The sequence below is a fragment of the Lagenorhynchus albirostris genome, chromosome 18, assembly GCF_949774975.1.
Source record: "Lagenorhynchus albirostris chromosome 18, mLagAlb1.1, whole genome shotgun sequence".
Taxonomy (NCBI): domain Eukaryota; kingdom Metazoa; phylum Chordata; class Mammalia; order Artiodactyla; family Delphinidae; genus Lagenorhynchus; species Lagenorhynchus albirostris.
In genome coordinates this window covers 68,564,272-68,582,424 of record NC_083112.1, presented here as the reverse complement: position 1 = coordinate 68,582,424, position 18,153 = coordinate 68,564,272, and the positions used below count along the sequence as shown (strand labels likewise).

Here is an 18,153-nt window from a genome sequence, read left to right as displayed (position 1 = left end):
GTTTACTTTTTTTTTTGATCTCATTTGTTCAGATTTTTTAATCTCTTGTGTTTCCTAGAGCTGCTCATGCCCCACCTCCACCTTTGTCTTTGCAGCACTCAAAAGTTATTTTCTTCCCATCAAATATACGCTGGCTAGAACAAGAGTTATTTCTGCTAGGCAGCATCTTACTCCCAGAGCTCTCCAGCTCTTCTGCCTAACAGTTTTAAATCGGAGATTGAAGAGTCAGTTTTTCCAAACCACCCGTTTTCCACGTTAGCTTGCGAGGCCTTTTCAATTCTTTTTGACTCCATGCGCCTCTGCTACACTGAGATAGGACACAGTTATGCTTACGGTGTCACCAGTTCCAGAGACGAAGGGGAAAAGGTGCACCAGGGCCCACCTAGCAGACGGGTTAGGTTGCTGCTGGGAGGTGGGGTGTCACTGTTCCCTTTGCTCAGGCATGCTGTTTCCAGGACCCCTCAGAAACTGGTCCCCACTCCTCTCCAGGGCTCTTCTCATCCCTCTATTCATATGCGTGTGTGTGTATTTTCCCTGTGACACTGGCAGTGACAGTAATTTCCCGCCCAGAGAGAAGCTTGTGGTCCATGATGCTCCAAGAATGAATTTCCAAGTATTTGCCAGTGGAGGTGCAGAAGCTGTGACAAGAGTGAGTCAGTGTTGCACTTTCAGAGCAACTGTATACTGCAGTAATAAATGGAAAATATCAGCAAACAAACAAACAAAAAAAACACACACACAGGCAAACAGCAATAAACCTATACTGTACGTATTATTTTGTAGATATATATGTAAACATTATTACAAGTGCAAGCAAAGCTGAGAGATGTATACTGAAGCAGTTATGGATGAAATTATTTAATGTCTGACATTTGTGTTAAAATACTCCAGCTATAAGGCGTAAAAGCAAGGAAAAGGAGGCATACATACAGGAAACAATACTGGCCAAGTTAAAACTGCTCTAAAAAATAAAATCTTATTTTTTAATAAATTATGAAAAACTTTATATATCTAAGACATCCTTGCATTTCTTTCTAAATAAAACAGATCCTATTTAAAAAAAGAGAGAGAAAAGATATAGAGGAAGTGAATAAAACAACAACCTTCAATAACATTGGGTTTTCTTTTGCTTTTTTTGGTGAACTTGGGCAAGTTAATAACTTTGACTTTTTAATAGATATTACCTCATAAAATACTGAAGGTCTATAACAGAAGGGTCTAGAAAGATCTTTAAAGGCCTACCATTGAGAATGATACCAGCAACAAATGGATTCACATCTAAGTCTGAATTTTTAAAGAAAAGATAATGCCTATTATTAACTAGACCCCAGAAAAAGAATACTCCCACAGTTTGCTTCGAAAAAAATACATATAACTTTATTACTAAAATCTGGTAAAGACAGTATTTTAAAAAGAAATAAAAATATTTATATTCACAAAATCCAGCAAAATACCAAAAGGAAAATCACTATGTCTAATTAAAATGTATTCCAGGAATATAAAGGAAATGTATCAGAAGAGTCCATAATGTTAATAAATTAAAAGATAAAAGGGCCACTTCTTGCCTTATCAGTAGTAACTGGTAGATAATTAGGAATTTTGACCACAACTAGGGACAAAGAGGAGATCTTACAAGCCTTTAGAAGGAGAGAAAAATTTTAAATGATAATCAGATGCATCTCAATATCAACAGTAGAAATTAAAAGAAAGCAATATAAGGCCTTCAAAAAGTCAATGAAAAATTATTTCCAATCCAGAATTTAATATGCAAAATTCTAAAAGCAAACTTTGGAAAAAATTGTGACCTTAGGTCAGGCAAAGATTTCTCAGGAACTACATCAAAAGCACAATCCATAAGTTAAAAACTTGGTAAATTGGGCTTCATCAAAATTAAAAATTTTTGTGCTTCAAATGACACCATTAAGAAAATAAAAACGGGGGAACCTTCAAGATGGCAAAAGAGTAAGATCTGGAGATCACATTCCTCCCCACAAATACATCAAAAATACAACTACATGTGAAACAACTTCTACAGAACATCTACTGAACGCTGACAGAAGACCTCAGACTTCCCAAAAGGCCAGAAACTCCACACGTACATGGCCACGTGTCTGACAGAGTCTTGGTGCTCCTGCCAGGTGTCAGGCCTAAGCCTCTTAGGTGGGAGAGCCGAGTTCAGGACATTTGTCCACCAGAGACCTCCCGGCCCCACATAATATCAACCAGTGAAAGCTCTCCCAGAGATCTCCATCTCAATGCTAAGAGCCAGAGCCACTCAATGACCAGTAAGCTCCAGCGCTGGACATCCCATGACAAACAACTAGCAAGACAGGAATACAACCCGACCCATTAGCAGAGAGGCTGCCTAAAATCATAATAAAGTCAGAGACACCCCAAAACACAACACCAGATATGGTCCTGCCCACCAGAAAAACAAGATCCAGCCTCATCCACCAGAACGCAGGCACCAGTCCCCTCCACCGGGAAGCCTACGCAACCCACTGAACCAACCTTACCCACTGGGGGCAGACACCAAAAACAACGGGAACTACAAACCTGCAGCCTGTGAAAAGCAGACGCCCAAACACAGTAAGTTAAGCAAAATGAGAAGACAGAGAAATACACAGCAGGTGAAGGAGCAAGGTAAAAACGCTCCAGACCAAACAAATGAAGAGGAAACAGGCAGTCTACCTGAAAAAGAATTCAGAGTAATGATAGTAAAGATGATCCAAAATCTTGGAAACAGAATGGAGAAAAAACAAGTAATGTTCAACAAGGACCTAGAAGAACTGAAGAGCAAACAAACAGTGACGAACAACACAATAAATGAAATAAAAAATTCTCTAGAAGGAATCAATAACAGAATAACTGAGGCAGAAGAACGGATAAGTAATCTGGAAGATAAAATAGTGGAAATAACTACTTCAGAGTAGAATAAAGAAAAAAAAAAAAGAATTGAGAACAGTCTCAGAGACCTCTGGAACAACATTAAACACACCAACATCCAAATTACAAGGGTTCCAGAAGAAGAAGAGAAAAAGAAAGGGACTGAGAAAATATTTGAAGAGATTATAGTTGAAAACTTCCCTAAAATGGGAAAGGAAATAGTTAATCAAGTCCAGGAAGCACAGAGAGTCCCATACAGGATAAATCCAAAGAGAAACACACCAAGACACATATTAATCAAACTATCAAAAATTAAGTACAAAGAAAAAATATTAAAAGCAGCAAGGGAAAAGCAACAAATAACATACAATGGAATCCCCATAAGGTTCACAGCTGATCTTTCAGCTGAAACTCTGCAAGCCAGAAGGGAGTGGCAGGACATATTTAAAGTGATGAAGGAGAAAAACTTACAACCAAGATTACTCTACCCAGCAAGGATCATATTCAGATTTGACAGAGAAATTAAAACCTTTACAGACAAGCAAAAGCTAAGAGAATTCAGCACCAAAACCAGCTTTACAACAAATGCTAAAGGAACTTCTCTAGGCAGGGAACACAAGAGAAGGAAACGACCTACAATAACAAACCCAAAACAATAAAGAAAATGGTAATAGGAACATACATATTGATAATTACCTTAAATGTAAATGGATTAAATGCTCCAACCAAAAGACATAGACAGGCTGAATGATTACAAAAACAAGACCCCTATATATGCTGTCTACAAGAGACCCCACTTCAGACCTAGGGACACATACAGACTGAAAGTGAGGGGATGGAAAAAGATATTCCATGCAAATGGAAACCAAAAGAAAGCTGGAGTAGCAATTCTCATATCAGACAAAGTAGACTATAAAACAAAGACTATTACAAGAGACAAAGAAGGACACTACATAATGATCAAGGGATCAATCCAAGAAGAAAATATAACAACTGTAAATATTTATGCACCCAACAAGGAGCACATCAATACATAAGGCAAATACTAACAGCCATAAAAAGGGAAATCAACAGTAACACAATCATAGTAGGAGACTTTAACACCCCACTTTCACCAATGGACAGATCAACCAAAATGAAAATAAATAAGGAAACACAGCTTTAAATAATATATTAAACAAGATGGACTTAATTGATAACACAATTGGAACAGGACATTCCATCCAGAAACAACAGAATACACTTTCTTCTCAGGTGCTCATGGAACGTTCTCCAGGATAGATCATATCTTGGGTCACAAATCAAGCCTTGGTAAATTTAATTAAACTGAAATCATATCAAGTATCTTTTCAGACCACAATGATATGAGACTAGATATCAATTCCAGGAAAAAAATTTGCAAAAAAAACAAACACATGGAGGCTAAACAATACACTACTTAATAACGAAGTGATCACTCAAGAAATCAAAGAGGAAATTAAAAAAAATACCTAGAAACAAATGACAATGGAGACATGACAACCCAAAACCTATGGGATGCAGCAAAAGCAGTTCTAAAAGGGAAATTTATAGCAATACAATCCTACCTTAAGAAACAGGAAACATCTCGAATAAACAACCTAATCTTGCACCTAAAGCAATTAGAAAAAGAACAAAAAAAAACCAAAGTTAGCAGAAGGAAAGAAATCATAAAAGATCAGATCAGAAATAAATGAAAAAGAAATGAAGGAAACGATAGCAAAGATCAATAAAACTAAAAGCTGGTTCTTTGAGAAGATAAACAAAATTGATAAACCATTAGCCAGACTCATGAAGAAAAACAGGGAGAAGACTCAAATCAATAGAATTAGAAATGAAAAAGGAGAAGTAACAACTGACACTGCAGAAGTACAAAGGATCATGAGAGATTACTACAAGCAACTACATGCCAATAAAATGGACAACCTGGAAGAAATGGACAAATTCTTAGCAATGCACAACCTGCCAAGGCTGAACCAGGAAGAAATAGAAAATATGAACAGACCAATCACAAGCACTGAAACTGAGACTGTGATTTAAAATCTTCCAACAAACAAAAGCCCAGGACCAGATGGCTTCAGAGGCGAATTCTATCACACATTTAGAGAAGATTTAACACCTATCCTTCTCAAACTCTTCCAAAATATAGCAGAGGGAGGAACACTCCCAAACTCATTCTATGAGGCCACCATCACCATAATACCAAAACCACACAAAGATGTCACAAAGAAAGAAAACTACAGGCCAATATCACTGATAAACATAGATGCAACAATCCTCAACAAAATACTGGCAAACAGAATCCAACAGCACATTAAAAGGATCATACACCATGATCAAGTGGGGTTTACCCCAGGAATGCAAGGATTCTTCAATATACGCAAATCAATCAATGTGATACACCATATTAACAAATTGAAGGAGAAAAACCATATGATCATCTCAACAGATGCAGAGTAAGCTTTCGACAAAATTCAACACCCATTTATGATAAAAACCCTCCAGAAAGTAGGCATAGAGGGAACTTACCTCAACATAATAAAGGCCATATATGACAAACCCACAGCCAACATCGTCCTCAATGGTGAAAAACTGAAACCATTTCCACTAAGATCAGGAAAATGACAAGGTTGCCCACTCTCACCACTATTATTCAACATAGTTTTGGAATTTTTAGCCACAGCAATCAGAGAAGAAAAAGAAATAAAAGGAATCCAAATAGGAAAAAAAGAGGTAAAGCTGTCACTGTTTGCAGATGACATGATACTATACATAGAGAATCCTAAAGATGCTACCAGAAAACTACTAGACCTAATCAATGAATTTGGTAAAGTAGCAGGATACAAAATTAATGCACAGAAATCTCTAGCATTCCTATACACTAATGATGAAAAATCTGAAAGTGAAATTAAAAAAACACTCCCATTTACCACTGCAACAAAAAGAATAAAATATCTAGGAATAAACCTACCTAAGGAGACAAAAGACCTGTATGCAGAAAACTATAAGACACTGATGAAAGAAATTAAAGATGATACAAATACATGGAGAGATATATCGTGTTCTTGGATTGGAAGAATCAACAGTGTGAAAATGACTCTACTACCAAAAGGAATCTACAGATTCAATGCAATCCCTATCAAACTACCAATGGCATTTTTCACAGAACTAGAACAAAAAACCTCACAATTTGTATGGAAACACAAAAGACTCTGAATAGCCAAAGCAACCTTGAGAAAGAAAAATGGAGCTGGAGGAATAAGGCTCCCTGATTTCAGACTATACTACAAAGCTATAGTAAGCAAGACAGTATGGTACTGGCACAAAAACAAAAATGTAGATCAATGGAACAGGATAGAAAGCCCAGAGGTAAACCCATGCACCTGTGGTCACCTTATATTTGATAAAGGAGGCAAGAATATACACTGAAGAAAAGACAGCCTCTTCCATAAGTGGTGCTGGGAAAACTGGACAGCTACATGTAAAAGAATGATATTAGAACACTCCCTAACACCATACACAAAAATTAACTTAAAATGGATTAAAGACCTAAATGTAAGTCCAGACACTATAAAACCGTTGGAGGAAAACAAAGGCAGAACACTCCATGACATAAATCACAGCAAGGTCCTTTTTAACCCACCTCCTAGAGAAATGGAAATAAAAACAAAAATAAACAAATGGAACTTAATGAAACTTAAAAGCTTTTGCACAGCAAAGGAAACCATAAACAAGACGAAAGGACAACCCTCAGAATGGGAGAAAATATTTGCAAATGAAGCAACTTACAAAGGATTAATCTCCAAAATTTACAAGCAGCTCATGCAGCTCTATATCAAAAAAACAAATAACCCAATCCAAAAATGGACAGAAGACCTCAACAGACATTTCTCCAAAGAAGATACACTGATTGCCAACAAACACATGAAAGAACGCTTAACATCATTAATCATTAAGGAAATGCAAATCAAAACTACAATGAGATATCATCTCACACCAGTCAGAATGGCCATCATCAAAAACTCTAGAAACAATAAATGCTGGTGAGGGTGTGGAGAAAAGGGAATCCTCTTGCACTGTTGGTGGGAATGTAAATTGATACAGCCACTATGGAGAACAGTATGGAGGTTCCTTAAGAAACTAAAACTGGAACTACCATACGACCCAGCAATCCCACTACTGGGCATATACCCTGAGAAAACCATAATTCAAAAAAGTCATGTTCCACAATGTTCATTGCAGGTCTATCTACAATAGCCAGGACATGGAAGCAATCTAAGTGTCCATCGACAGATGAATGGATAAAGAAGATGTGGCACATATATACAATGGAATATCACTCAGCCATAAAAAGAAACGAAACTGAGTTATTTGTAGTGAGGTGGATGGACCTAGAGTCTGTCCTACAGAGTGAAGTAAGTCAGAAAGAGAAAAACAAATATCGTATGCTAACACATATATATAGAATCTAAGAAAAAAAAATGGTCATGAAGAACCTACGGGCAAGATGGGAAAAAAGACGCAGACCTACTAGAGAATGGAGTTGACGATATGGGGAAGGGAAAGGGTAAGCTGGGACAAAGTGAGAGAGTGGCATGGACATATACACTACCAAATGTAAAATAGATAGCTAGTGGGAAGCAGCCACACAGCACAGGGAGATCAGCTCGGTGCTTTGTGACCACCTAGAGTGGTAGGATAGGGAGGGTGGGAGGGAGACGCAAGAGGGAGGAGATATGTATATGTATAGCTGATTCACTTTGATATAAAGCAGAAAGTAGCACACCACTGTAAAGCAGTTATACTCCAATAAAGATGTTAAAAAAAAAAAACCCAAAAACTTCACATGGAAAAGAGTAATCAGAAAGAATATTCCTACTGGATACTGTATTATAATAAAAAGATATAACAGCTAAAATAGTGTGGTACTAGCACATGAATAAACAGAAAGGTTAAAAAAAGAAAACAGTAAACATCTGCATACATATGAGAATTCAGTACATAATGAAAATGACTTCTAATTAATGTTGAAAAGAATGATTATTCAATAATGGCTGTGACAAACAGGTAACCATTTGAAAAAAATAAAATAAATTCCAGATGAACTGAAAATTTCACCAAGGAAGATGAAATTAGTACTAAAAGAAAACATGGAAGAAAAATGTTTCAATTATAATTGAGTAGGAAAAGTCTAAGTATATTACAACATCAGAAATGACAAAGAGATTTAGAAATTCAACTGCAAAATTTAAAAACAAAAATTTTCTCCCTAGGAAGAAAAAATATATACAAAGTCCAAAAGATAGGCAACAGGTGAAAGAAAAGTAGCCACAAATCATATCTGTATATTTTATATCTACATTCATTTGTTAATTCTGCCATGAAACAAACACAGTTCCTGGACTGGAGAAGGAAGCAATTGTTTACTCACAGAGCATCTTCACACCATTTCTCACACCCCAATTCCCCATGGGTCTAACGTCCCTGTGCGTGCAGAGGGTTGTCCACCTATCACAGGGGCATAAAATATTTATATATAAATATAAATAAATATAAATAAATAAATATATATATGTCCACCTATCACAGGGGCATAAAATATTTATATATAAATATAAATAAATATATATAAATAATAAATATATTATATAATAATAAATATAATATAAATATAATAAATATATATATATATAAATAAAAATATTTATCTCAGAGCTTATATAAGAGTTGCTGGGGACTTCCCTGGTTGCGCAGTGGGTAAGAATCCGCCCGTCAATGTAGGGTACACGGGTTCGAGCCCTGGTCCAGGAAGATCCCACATGCCACAGAGCAACTAAGCCTGTGTGCCGCAACTACTGAGCCTGCACTCTAGAGCCCACGAGCCACAACTACTAAGCCCATGTGCCACAACTACTGAGCCTGTGCACCTAGAGCTCATGTTCCACAACAAAGAGAAGCCACCGCAATGAGAAGCCCGTGCACCGCAAGGAAGAGCAGCCGCCACTCGCCACAACGAGAGAAAGCCCATGCACAACAACGAAGACCCAACACAGCCATAAATAAATAAATAAATAAATAAATAAATGTATTTGTTAAAAAAAGAGTTCCTGGCACGTCTGCCCTTCTTCATCTCTGGAGAGAGAGCAAACTTGGCTCTGGGAAGTAAACAAATCCTTCTGGGGAGAGAGGAGGAAGGCCTCTATTTACCAATCTGGAATGTCAACAAATGGCTCTGGGGAAAGATAAGGCTTTCTCTCTAGCACTCTATCTTTAAAGCTGTTATCATTTAATCAGGTGCCAGAGGTCTTTGGTTAGAAAGCCCTCACTCTTTAAAAATGTGAAGATATTCATGAAGCAGTGCTTCCTGATGATATCACAAATGGCTAATTTCCCAAAAAAATAAAAACATCTATAAGTCAATAAGAAAACCCAAAGGGCAAAGGAAATATAAAGGAATCTATGATGAAAAATTCATCCTCACTCATAATAAGAAAAATGAAAATGTGACACATTTTTCACTACCATACAAAGATCCAAAGGCAAAACTTGCCTTTTGGCCAGGCAAGTTCTTCTATAAAAGGCAACTTGATAATACTTCACTAAATTATAAAAGGACATATCACTTTCCAGGCAATTCTACTTCCACATGTGCAAAATGATGACGTATAGGGTCTTTCAATAATTGCACTATTTGCTAGAGCAGAATACTGCAAAAATTATCACTAGGAAACCAATGAAATTATATGACTGTACATCCATACAACTGAATATTAAAAATCACAAAAATGAAGAAGATAATGCTTTAAATTAGGTATGGAATACTACAAAAGATATATTTTTAAGTAAAACAAAGGTTGTCTCTGCAGCAAAAATACATGGTTGTGATAACAAAAATGTGGTATGGGAAGTTGTTTTCCCAATGTATACTCTTCTGAACAATTTAGATTTTCTTTTAACCAAGTATTACCAATTCTTAGTATTTCAATTCAATGAAGTAGGAAACTATAAAGTTATTCAAGCAAAATTACATATCATTTATTTCATTAAAATAACATTTTAATAAAACTGTATTTTTTGGTAAAGTATCCATATCTATCCATCTTTCAAATGAAGACAGAAGGAAACAGGTGAGCATGGGTGGATACATATGTGCACTCCTACTAGGAGAAATGAACAGAGACCATTCCAAGCAAAGGGGTAACATGATAAAGGCACACAGAGGTCAAACTGAACTCAGGGAAAAGAAAGGAGAGATTAAGGCCACAGAGAAAAGGGACTTGTAATGCAAAAGCATTTGAATTTTATCTTTCAGCAAAGGCAAACAATGACTTTAAAAACAAACATATATGGGGATAGCACAGATAATCCTGATACATAAATTCTAACCAGACTGAGAACAAAACCAGTATTTACACACCAAACGTGGTGACTTTCTCAGTGTTTCTCTTTAAGGAGAAACAGTATTTATTTCAAATATCGCTCTTAAGAAAATCCAGCAAAGTGAAGATGCTACTCACATTTCTATTACCAGGAAAAAATGTACAAATACTAAAGCTGGAAGAAGTGACAGTTCAATCAGGAAATTTCAAGGAAAAAAAAAACACAAAGAAAATTATAGCTCTCCAGACTCAAACTGAAACACTAATTAGAGATAATATATATCTTAGAAGATAAACAATGTGGTGAATGTGCCTTAAGTATTATAATTTAAGGTTAGCAAAGAAATTTGAAACAGAAAATCTACTATTAAAATGACATTTGAATTGTTTAAACAATATCGGAAAGATGTCATTGAAGTATCTAAGAATGTCTTTCTGAATACTAATCCAAGATCCTTTTTCATGCTCCCATTCAGTTTCACCCTCCATCAGCAAATATCCCTCCATCACACAGATGCTTCTTAAAAAAATCAAAATTAATTTGTCTGGTAACTGACAAGATTACTGCCACTGGAAGCAAATGCAAGCGAGAAAAGAGATACTGTTACACATTAAATGGGAGACAAATTATAAAAGTGCTATTAAACAGCATAAAATTAGGTACTATGAGATCTAATATGATAACATTCTTTATGAATTTCATTTTTTCCTGAAATTCATTTATAATCTTTTTTGAGGGTACTGAACATAATTTCCTGGCAAGCCATCCATGAAACAAACTATAAACGTAGGTACCTAAATGATTTAGACTCCCTACACAGAATTATTTGATAATAAATATCAACTTTTGGAAGTCTTATAACAAAAACAACCATGGGCCAAACTTAAAAAAACTTACAGGCTGAGATAAATGAGCCAGAAACAAATAAAAAATAAATAGATTGAAAAAAATCAGAACGTAGTAACAAAGTACCCTAAACAAACATTGGTTATTAATTTTGCAAATTCTGTTAAATACCCCAACTAAACCATCTAGTATTCATTGTGCCTTGAATAAAATAAAAATATACTGTAGTCACTTCAAATTGCATTCAGAATCGTATTACAAGCTATTAGTCTCATCATGACATAACAGTCTCCATTTTAATCAAAAACATGATTTCCCAGCTAATTATCTAATTAGACATTTTCATTATAAAGACATATTTTTAATCAAAATCAAATTAATCTTTAAAAGGCAAAATTCTGCCACTTCTAAAGATGTTTACAAGAATAGAATACAAGCTAAAAAAGTTATTTCAAGCAGGAGTATTGTAAGTTTTGAGCAAAAATTACTGAGGTTAATAACTATACAAACTATAAATATGTATTACCATTGGTCTCAAAATGCATCTAGATATATAAATTCTTCCACAGTAAATGAAAATCAGTCTCATGGTATAATCTCATAAGCACAATGTTGAGAAAAGAAACCAAATATAAAAATCATACAATATAATCCCACTGATTTAAAGTTTAAAAAAGAAACAGGCAAAATTAATTCTATTTCCTAGGTGTGCATAAATAAAAGGAAGAGCTATCCAGAAATATAAGGAGATATTTAGAATTCAGTCAGAATAGTAAATAAGAAGATGGAAGTGGAATCACTGAGAAGGGGAAGAAGTTGAGGGGCGGGGGTAAGAAGCGCTGGGCATTTCGGTACTTCCCGATCCTACTGAGGCTTACGTGAACTCTTGCTTTTAATAATTTTTTCAACTACACATTTGTATTCTATGTAATGTTCTGTATGTGTATGTTAGTTTACAATTTAAATCCAAGAAAAGGGGCAAGAAGGAAGGAAATAAAGCCACTAGTTACAGCACCAGTGGCTTCCAGAGACCTTGACTGAAACTGAGGAAGCATGTCCCTAAAGTCAAATTCCAGGGCAGCCGCTTGATTTCTCAACCTCATAACTGTGGCAGAGGTGTCAGTTCCTCTAGAAGCCAGTTCTGACGGTCATTCCTGCAAGTTCACTCTAGATACCCTTCCTTCCTCCATCCCTTCCAATGACTGGTAAGCCCTTAATCCCTTTCTATTTATCATATCTAGAGTAGTTTCTCTTATCAGCACATGAACCCTAACTAATGCACTTCATCAAGAAAGTTCAAGAAAAAAAAAAGGAATTTCCAATATGAAGTATTAACAGTAACAAAGCAGAAGGGCTAGACACTGACCATTAAATTAACCTGATACTTATCTGTCATTTCCAACAGATTTCTTAGCACAAGCATAAAAACTAAATATTTAACACTTTAAGGAGTTGATTTTTAGCTTTTATAACACAAGAAGGGGTGGTGAAGAAGGGAAAAGTATAGAGGCGTGGAGAGGAATGAAAACCAGAGTTTCTGTTACCTGGAGCCTCGTATTCATTTCCAAGAAATAAAAATTCTTTTTTGAGTCCACAAGGAATTCTACGGTTCCAGCAGAAGAATAATTTACTGCTTTGGCAAGGGCTACAGCTTGTTCTCCCATTGCTCTTCGAGTCTCAGAATCCAGAAAAAGGCTGCAAATAAGAAAGAGTAATTTCCTACATTTTGAACAAAAATTAAGTAATCTTTTGTGTGCATTACATAAAAATTTTCTTAAAGTTTACTCAGATATGATCATCTGTATCAACTTAAGATTTCATATTATATGCTTTATATATGCTTATAATGTATGCTTATTGTGTTATTAAGCATAACATGTTTAAATAAATCAACTTAAGATTTTTATAAAACATCTGAACTTTCCACACTACACTGCAACTTCAATCAATCTATAGAATATACAGTTACTTTAGCACAAGTAGTTGTTTCCTATGAGTAAAATTTAACATATATATTCATAATTTCTCCAAGTAAGATTGGAAGTCGTGCCCTATAGAGAAAACATGTGTTAGGTGAGCTTCCTTCAGGCAAGCATTATAGCGCTGCGGGCCAGGACGGTGAGTTCAAGGTTAATGAATCAATAGTATGTATTAAAATAAGGTGTCTTTCAACAGAAACACATACAAAACAAGGTTATGTATTAATCGGTTGATGAAAATGTTCTGACCAGAGGCTCACAGAAACTTAATTCTGTATTTCCCCTAGGAGCAATGCTTCAGTATTTATTAATTCAGTGTTCACAGTGACTTTATAAAATATAAGTACCACAGGACTTCCCTGCTGGCGCAGTGGTTAAGAATCCGCCTCCCAGTGCAGGGGACGTGGGTCAAGCCCTGGTCGGGGAAGATCCCACGTGCCACAGAGCAACTAAGCCCATGTGCCGCAAATACTGAGCCTGCGCTCTAGAGCCCGTGAGCCGCAACTACTGAGCCCACGTGCCACAACTACTGAAGTCCTCGTGCCTAGAGCCTGTGCTCTGCAACAAGAGAAGCCACCGCAATGAGAAGCCCATGCACTGCAGCAAAGAGTGGCCCCTGCTCGCTGCCAACTAGAGAAAGCCTGCACACAGCAACGAAGACCCAACACAGCCAAAAATTAATTATTTAAAAAAAACATAACTACCACAAATAACAAGAATCCACTGTACATCTAATAAATCCTCAAAACTTTTGTTTCACAATAAAAAAGCACCTTCCAGCAGGCAAGTAAAAGGGTTTCAATGAACCCTGAAAAGAATATTATCAAATCATTTCTGCATTTTCACATATTTTGCTTCTATGCAAAAAAGGTTCTGAGAAATAAAACACTGACTACTTTTCTATTTGTGGATTAAAATTATTCTCAAATGTGTAAGATTTAGATGACATTTTATGAACTTTTTATTATGGAAGAATATAATGAACTTGCACATACCTGTTTCCCATATGTAACAATTATTACTACATAGCTATTCTTGTTTTGTCTATGCTGCATGTCCACTTTTCTACCAGTCCCCCCCCTTTTTTTTTGGCTGTGCCACACAGCTTATGGGATCTCAGTTCCCCGACGGGACTGAACCCAGGCCACAGCAGTGAAAGTCCGGAATCCTAACCACTAGGCCATCAGGGAACTCCATTTTTTTTTTCTTTTTTAAAGCAAATCCCAAATTAGGTATTACTTCTTCCATAAAAAAAACTTCCGTATCTGTTTCTATAAGTACTCTTTTATAACATAATCACACTTTTAAAATTAACAAGAACTCCTTAATAGCTTTAATATCCAGTTAGTATTCAAATTTCCTGGATTATCTTGTAAATATCTTTTTAGAACTAATAACTTTGAATCAGGATCCAAATAAGATCTAGCCACTGCATTTGACTGGTTTTTAAATCTTTATGATTCTTTTAACTTGTAATGTCCTCTTCTTTTTTTTTAAGCCAAGGATCTGGTCATTTTCCTGTCTCATTCCTCTACATGCAATGTTCACAAGGTCTTTTAACATTACATTTCTATTTCTTGTAAACTGCTGATTAGATCTAGAGCCTTGAATAGATTCAGGTTTGACTGGTTGAAGGGGAGGCAAGGATACGTCACAGGTGGGAAGTGTACTTCATACTGTCTCCCGGTTGATGACATTAGGATTCATCATTGGATTCAGATGTTATGAATCTTATCTACCTATTATAAATAACAGCTCTGCATTAACCTAACAGATACAGGCATAGATGACATTTCAACAATAATGGCTGACAAAATTAATGCAACCAAAAAGAAAAAAAAGGAAATGCAACTAAAGATTAACATCGTAACATTTGGATAATCTCAAGCACAGGTGAGTAGAACTATTTTTGTCCTGTCTGGACTTATTCTTTCCCTTGTCATAAACTCTGCTAGTGATACTCAGAGCTGCAAGCAAGCTCACCACTGCACTCAAAGCACAGAGGGAGATTCTTACTCCAGGAATTGAAAACTGCATATTCCATTTATTTTAATATTTCACAATACACAAATATGTATCAAGTCACTATTAACAATCGGTTCTAGTTTTTTTCCTACTGCTTTAAGTTTTCCTTGGATTTTTCTCTCAATTAATAGATGAGATGTTCATATGAAAAACTTACATTTCTAGAGAAAGAAAGGAAACAAATAAAAATCAAGGTTCCCAGTCTGTGAAAGATTTCTATCCCAGGTAAGACTTGAGTGGATTTCCAATAAAAAGAGAAAGTTAATTATATTGGAAGTGTTAAGACAAGAAGATAAGAAAACATAAGACTGCAAAAGTGGTGTGTCAGAGACTATTACTGTTCTACCATCATCCCCTGTCCCCTTTTTCCATTCAACTATCTGGGCACATGGTGACTTCGGGAAAACAGACATATCCCAGACGCCCTAGGAAAGTACCTAACTTCGGATCACTGCCAAGTCAACAACGCTGGCAGGTTCTAGGACTCTTCCTAAAGACATAGAACATTCCTTTTGGTTCTCTTCTTCCATTCGTCTTACATGGGCCAAGAGATAAAGGGCTACACCCCATGTAGGCCACAAAGGGCTGTTCTTCACAGTATGGTGAAGATGGGAAGGACTCTGAAAGGTGCATGTTTTGGGGGAGGAAATCAGGGTATGAAGATGGACAAATGAAGGTTGAGATGCCCATTAGATATCAAAATGTAGGTGTTGAGTAGACTGTTGGATATTTAAATCTATAATTTGGGGGGGGGATATAGGATTTGATTTTTAACAATACTCTGTGATTTTAAAAATCCACTCATATTCAGACCTAATCTTTTCAGAAATCACACACGCACATTTTTTCAAGGCACACTGGCTATGCTGATTAAGCTACAATTGGTTATATTCCTTAATGTCTAGTTACTAAATATACCAATGAACACTCAACTGGGGATTTTTAAGAACTAAGAGGAAACCAGAATATATATAAATACCAAACTAGCATCAAAGTAGAAACGAAGCTCCATGAAATTGCTACACCAAACACATGACAGGTGGCTTGGAGAAGTGCCCAAAGTAGTTCTGATGAATCAAGGAATCTCTAAGAACCATGTCCCAAAAGCCTTTTCATGGTAGGATAAACTCGGGAAATTCAGGATCAACTTTATGAAACTTTTGCCAACTGGAGAGCCTAGAAGGTAGGTATCCCAGAAATTCCACATGCTCAGACACACCAACAGGGTGTGTCTAGGCTACCTAGAAGACTATGGGAGTCAGAGTGGGTTATCACCCCACTTTTTCCTCTAATGAAACCCCAACTTCTTGTTCAAGTATTCTCTCACTTGCATGCACTGAAGTACTGAGAAAGATCAAGTGGCAAATTCTTAATTATAAAAATATACATTAAGACCACTTCAAACTAAAAAGCTTCTACACAGCCAAGGAAACTATCAACAAAATGAAAAGGTAACCTACTGAATAGAAGAAAATATTTGCAAATCGTATGTCTGATAAGGGGTTAGTACTCAATATACATAAAGAATTCATACAACCCAATAACAGGAAAAAAATCTGATTTTAAAATGGGCAAAAGATCTAAATAGACACTTTTCCAAAGAAAACACACAGATCGCCAATGCACACATGTAAATGTGCTCAACATCACTGATCATCAGGGAAATGTACATCAAAACCACAATGAGATATCACCTCACACCTGCTAGGATGGCTATTATCAGAAAGACAAGAAATAACAAGTGTTGGCAAGGATGTGAAGAAAAGGGAACCCTTGTGCACTGTTGGTAGGAATGTAAATTGGTGCAGCCATTATGGAAGAGAGTATGGAAGTTACTTTAAAAGTGAAAAACAGAACTACCATATGATCCAGTAATTCCACTTCTGGGTATATATCCAAAGAAAACAAAAACACAAACTTGTAAAGAAACATGCACCCCCATGTTCACTGCAGCATTATTTATAATAGCCAAGACATGGAAACAACCTAAGTGTCCACTGATGTATGGATGAAGAAATGTGGTATATATATATGTATGTATATTATATATATGTATATATATATACACACACCACATACACATATGCAGTGGAATATTATTCAACCATAAAAAAGAATGAAATCTTGGCAATTCCCTGGCAGTCCAGTGGTTAGGACTCCATGCTTTCACTGTCAAAGGTGCAGGTTCAATCCTTGGTCAGGGAACTAAGATCCTACAAGCTGCATAGCCAAAAAAAAAAACCCCAAAACAAAAAAGGAATGAAATATCGCCATTTGTGACAACATGGATGGACTTTGAGGGCATTATGCTAACTGAAATAAGTCAGACAGAGAAAGACAAACACTGTATGATCTCAGTTATACGTGGAATCTTAAAAAAAAAAAACAACAACAAGCTCATAGATGCAGAAATCAGATTGACGGTTGAGGGGGAGGGGGACATAAACAGTACAAACTTCCAGCTATAAATAAGTCGTTGAGATGCAATGTACAGCATGGTGACTACAGATAATACTGTATTGCTTATTTGACAGTTGCTAAGAGAGTAGCTCTTAAAAGTTCTCATTACAAAAAAAAAAATTCTGTTAACTATATATGGTGACGGATGTTAACTAGACTTCCTATGGTGATTTCACAGTATATACAAATATCGAATCGTTATATTGTAAACCTTAAACTAATATAATATAGTTGACCCCTGAACAACACAGGTTTGAACTGCAAGGATCCACTTACACTTTTCAATACTAAATATTACAGTACTACAAGATCCAAGGTCAGTTGACTGCAGATACAGAGGAACCACATATACAGAGGGCTTACTTTAAACGTTATATGTGGATTTCCAATTGCATGGAGGGTCAGCATCCTTAACAACTGTGCTGTTCAAGAGATAATTATGTGTCAATTATACCTCAATGAGGAGAATTTTTAATATATACACACTAATACATTCTACTATTACTATTAAAGCAATTTTAGCTAATAAAATGGGAAAGAAATATGTGAAATATATAAA

General features: G+C 36.0%; 1 protein-coding gene across 1 annotated transcript in view; it reads right to left on the bottom strand.

The window, feature by feature from the left end:
* PCCA (propionyl-CoA carboxylase subunit alpha) overlaps positions 1 to 18,153 on the bottom strand; it is a 354,456-nt gene that overhangs the window by 193,748 nt on the left and 142,555 nt on the right. The window contains exon 12 of the mRNA XM_060128689.1: positions 12,675 to 12,825. Coding sequence (XP_059984672.1) covers positions 12,675 to 12,825 — 151 coding nt within the window. The remainder of the gene's footprint in view (positions 1 to 12,674; positions 12,826 to 18,153) is intronic.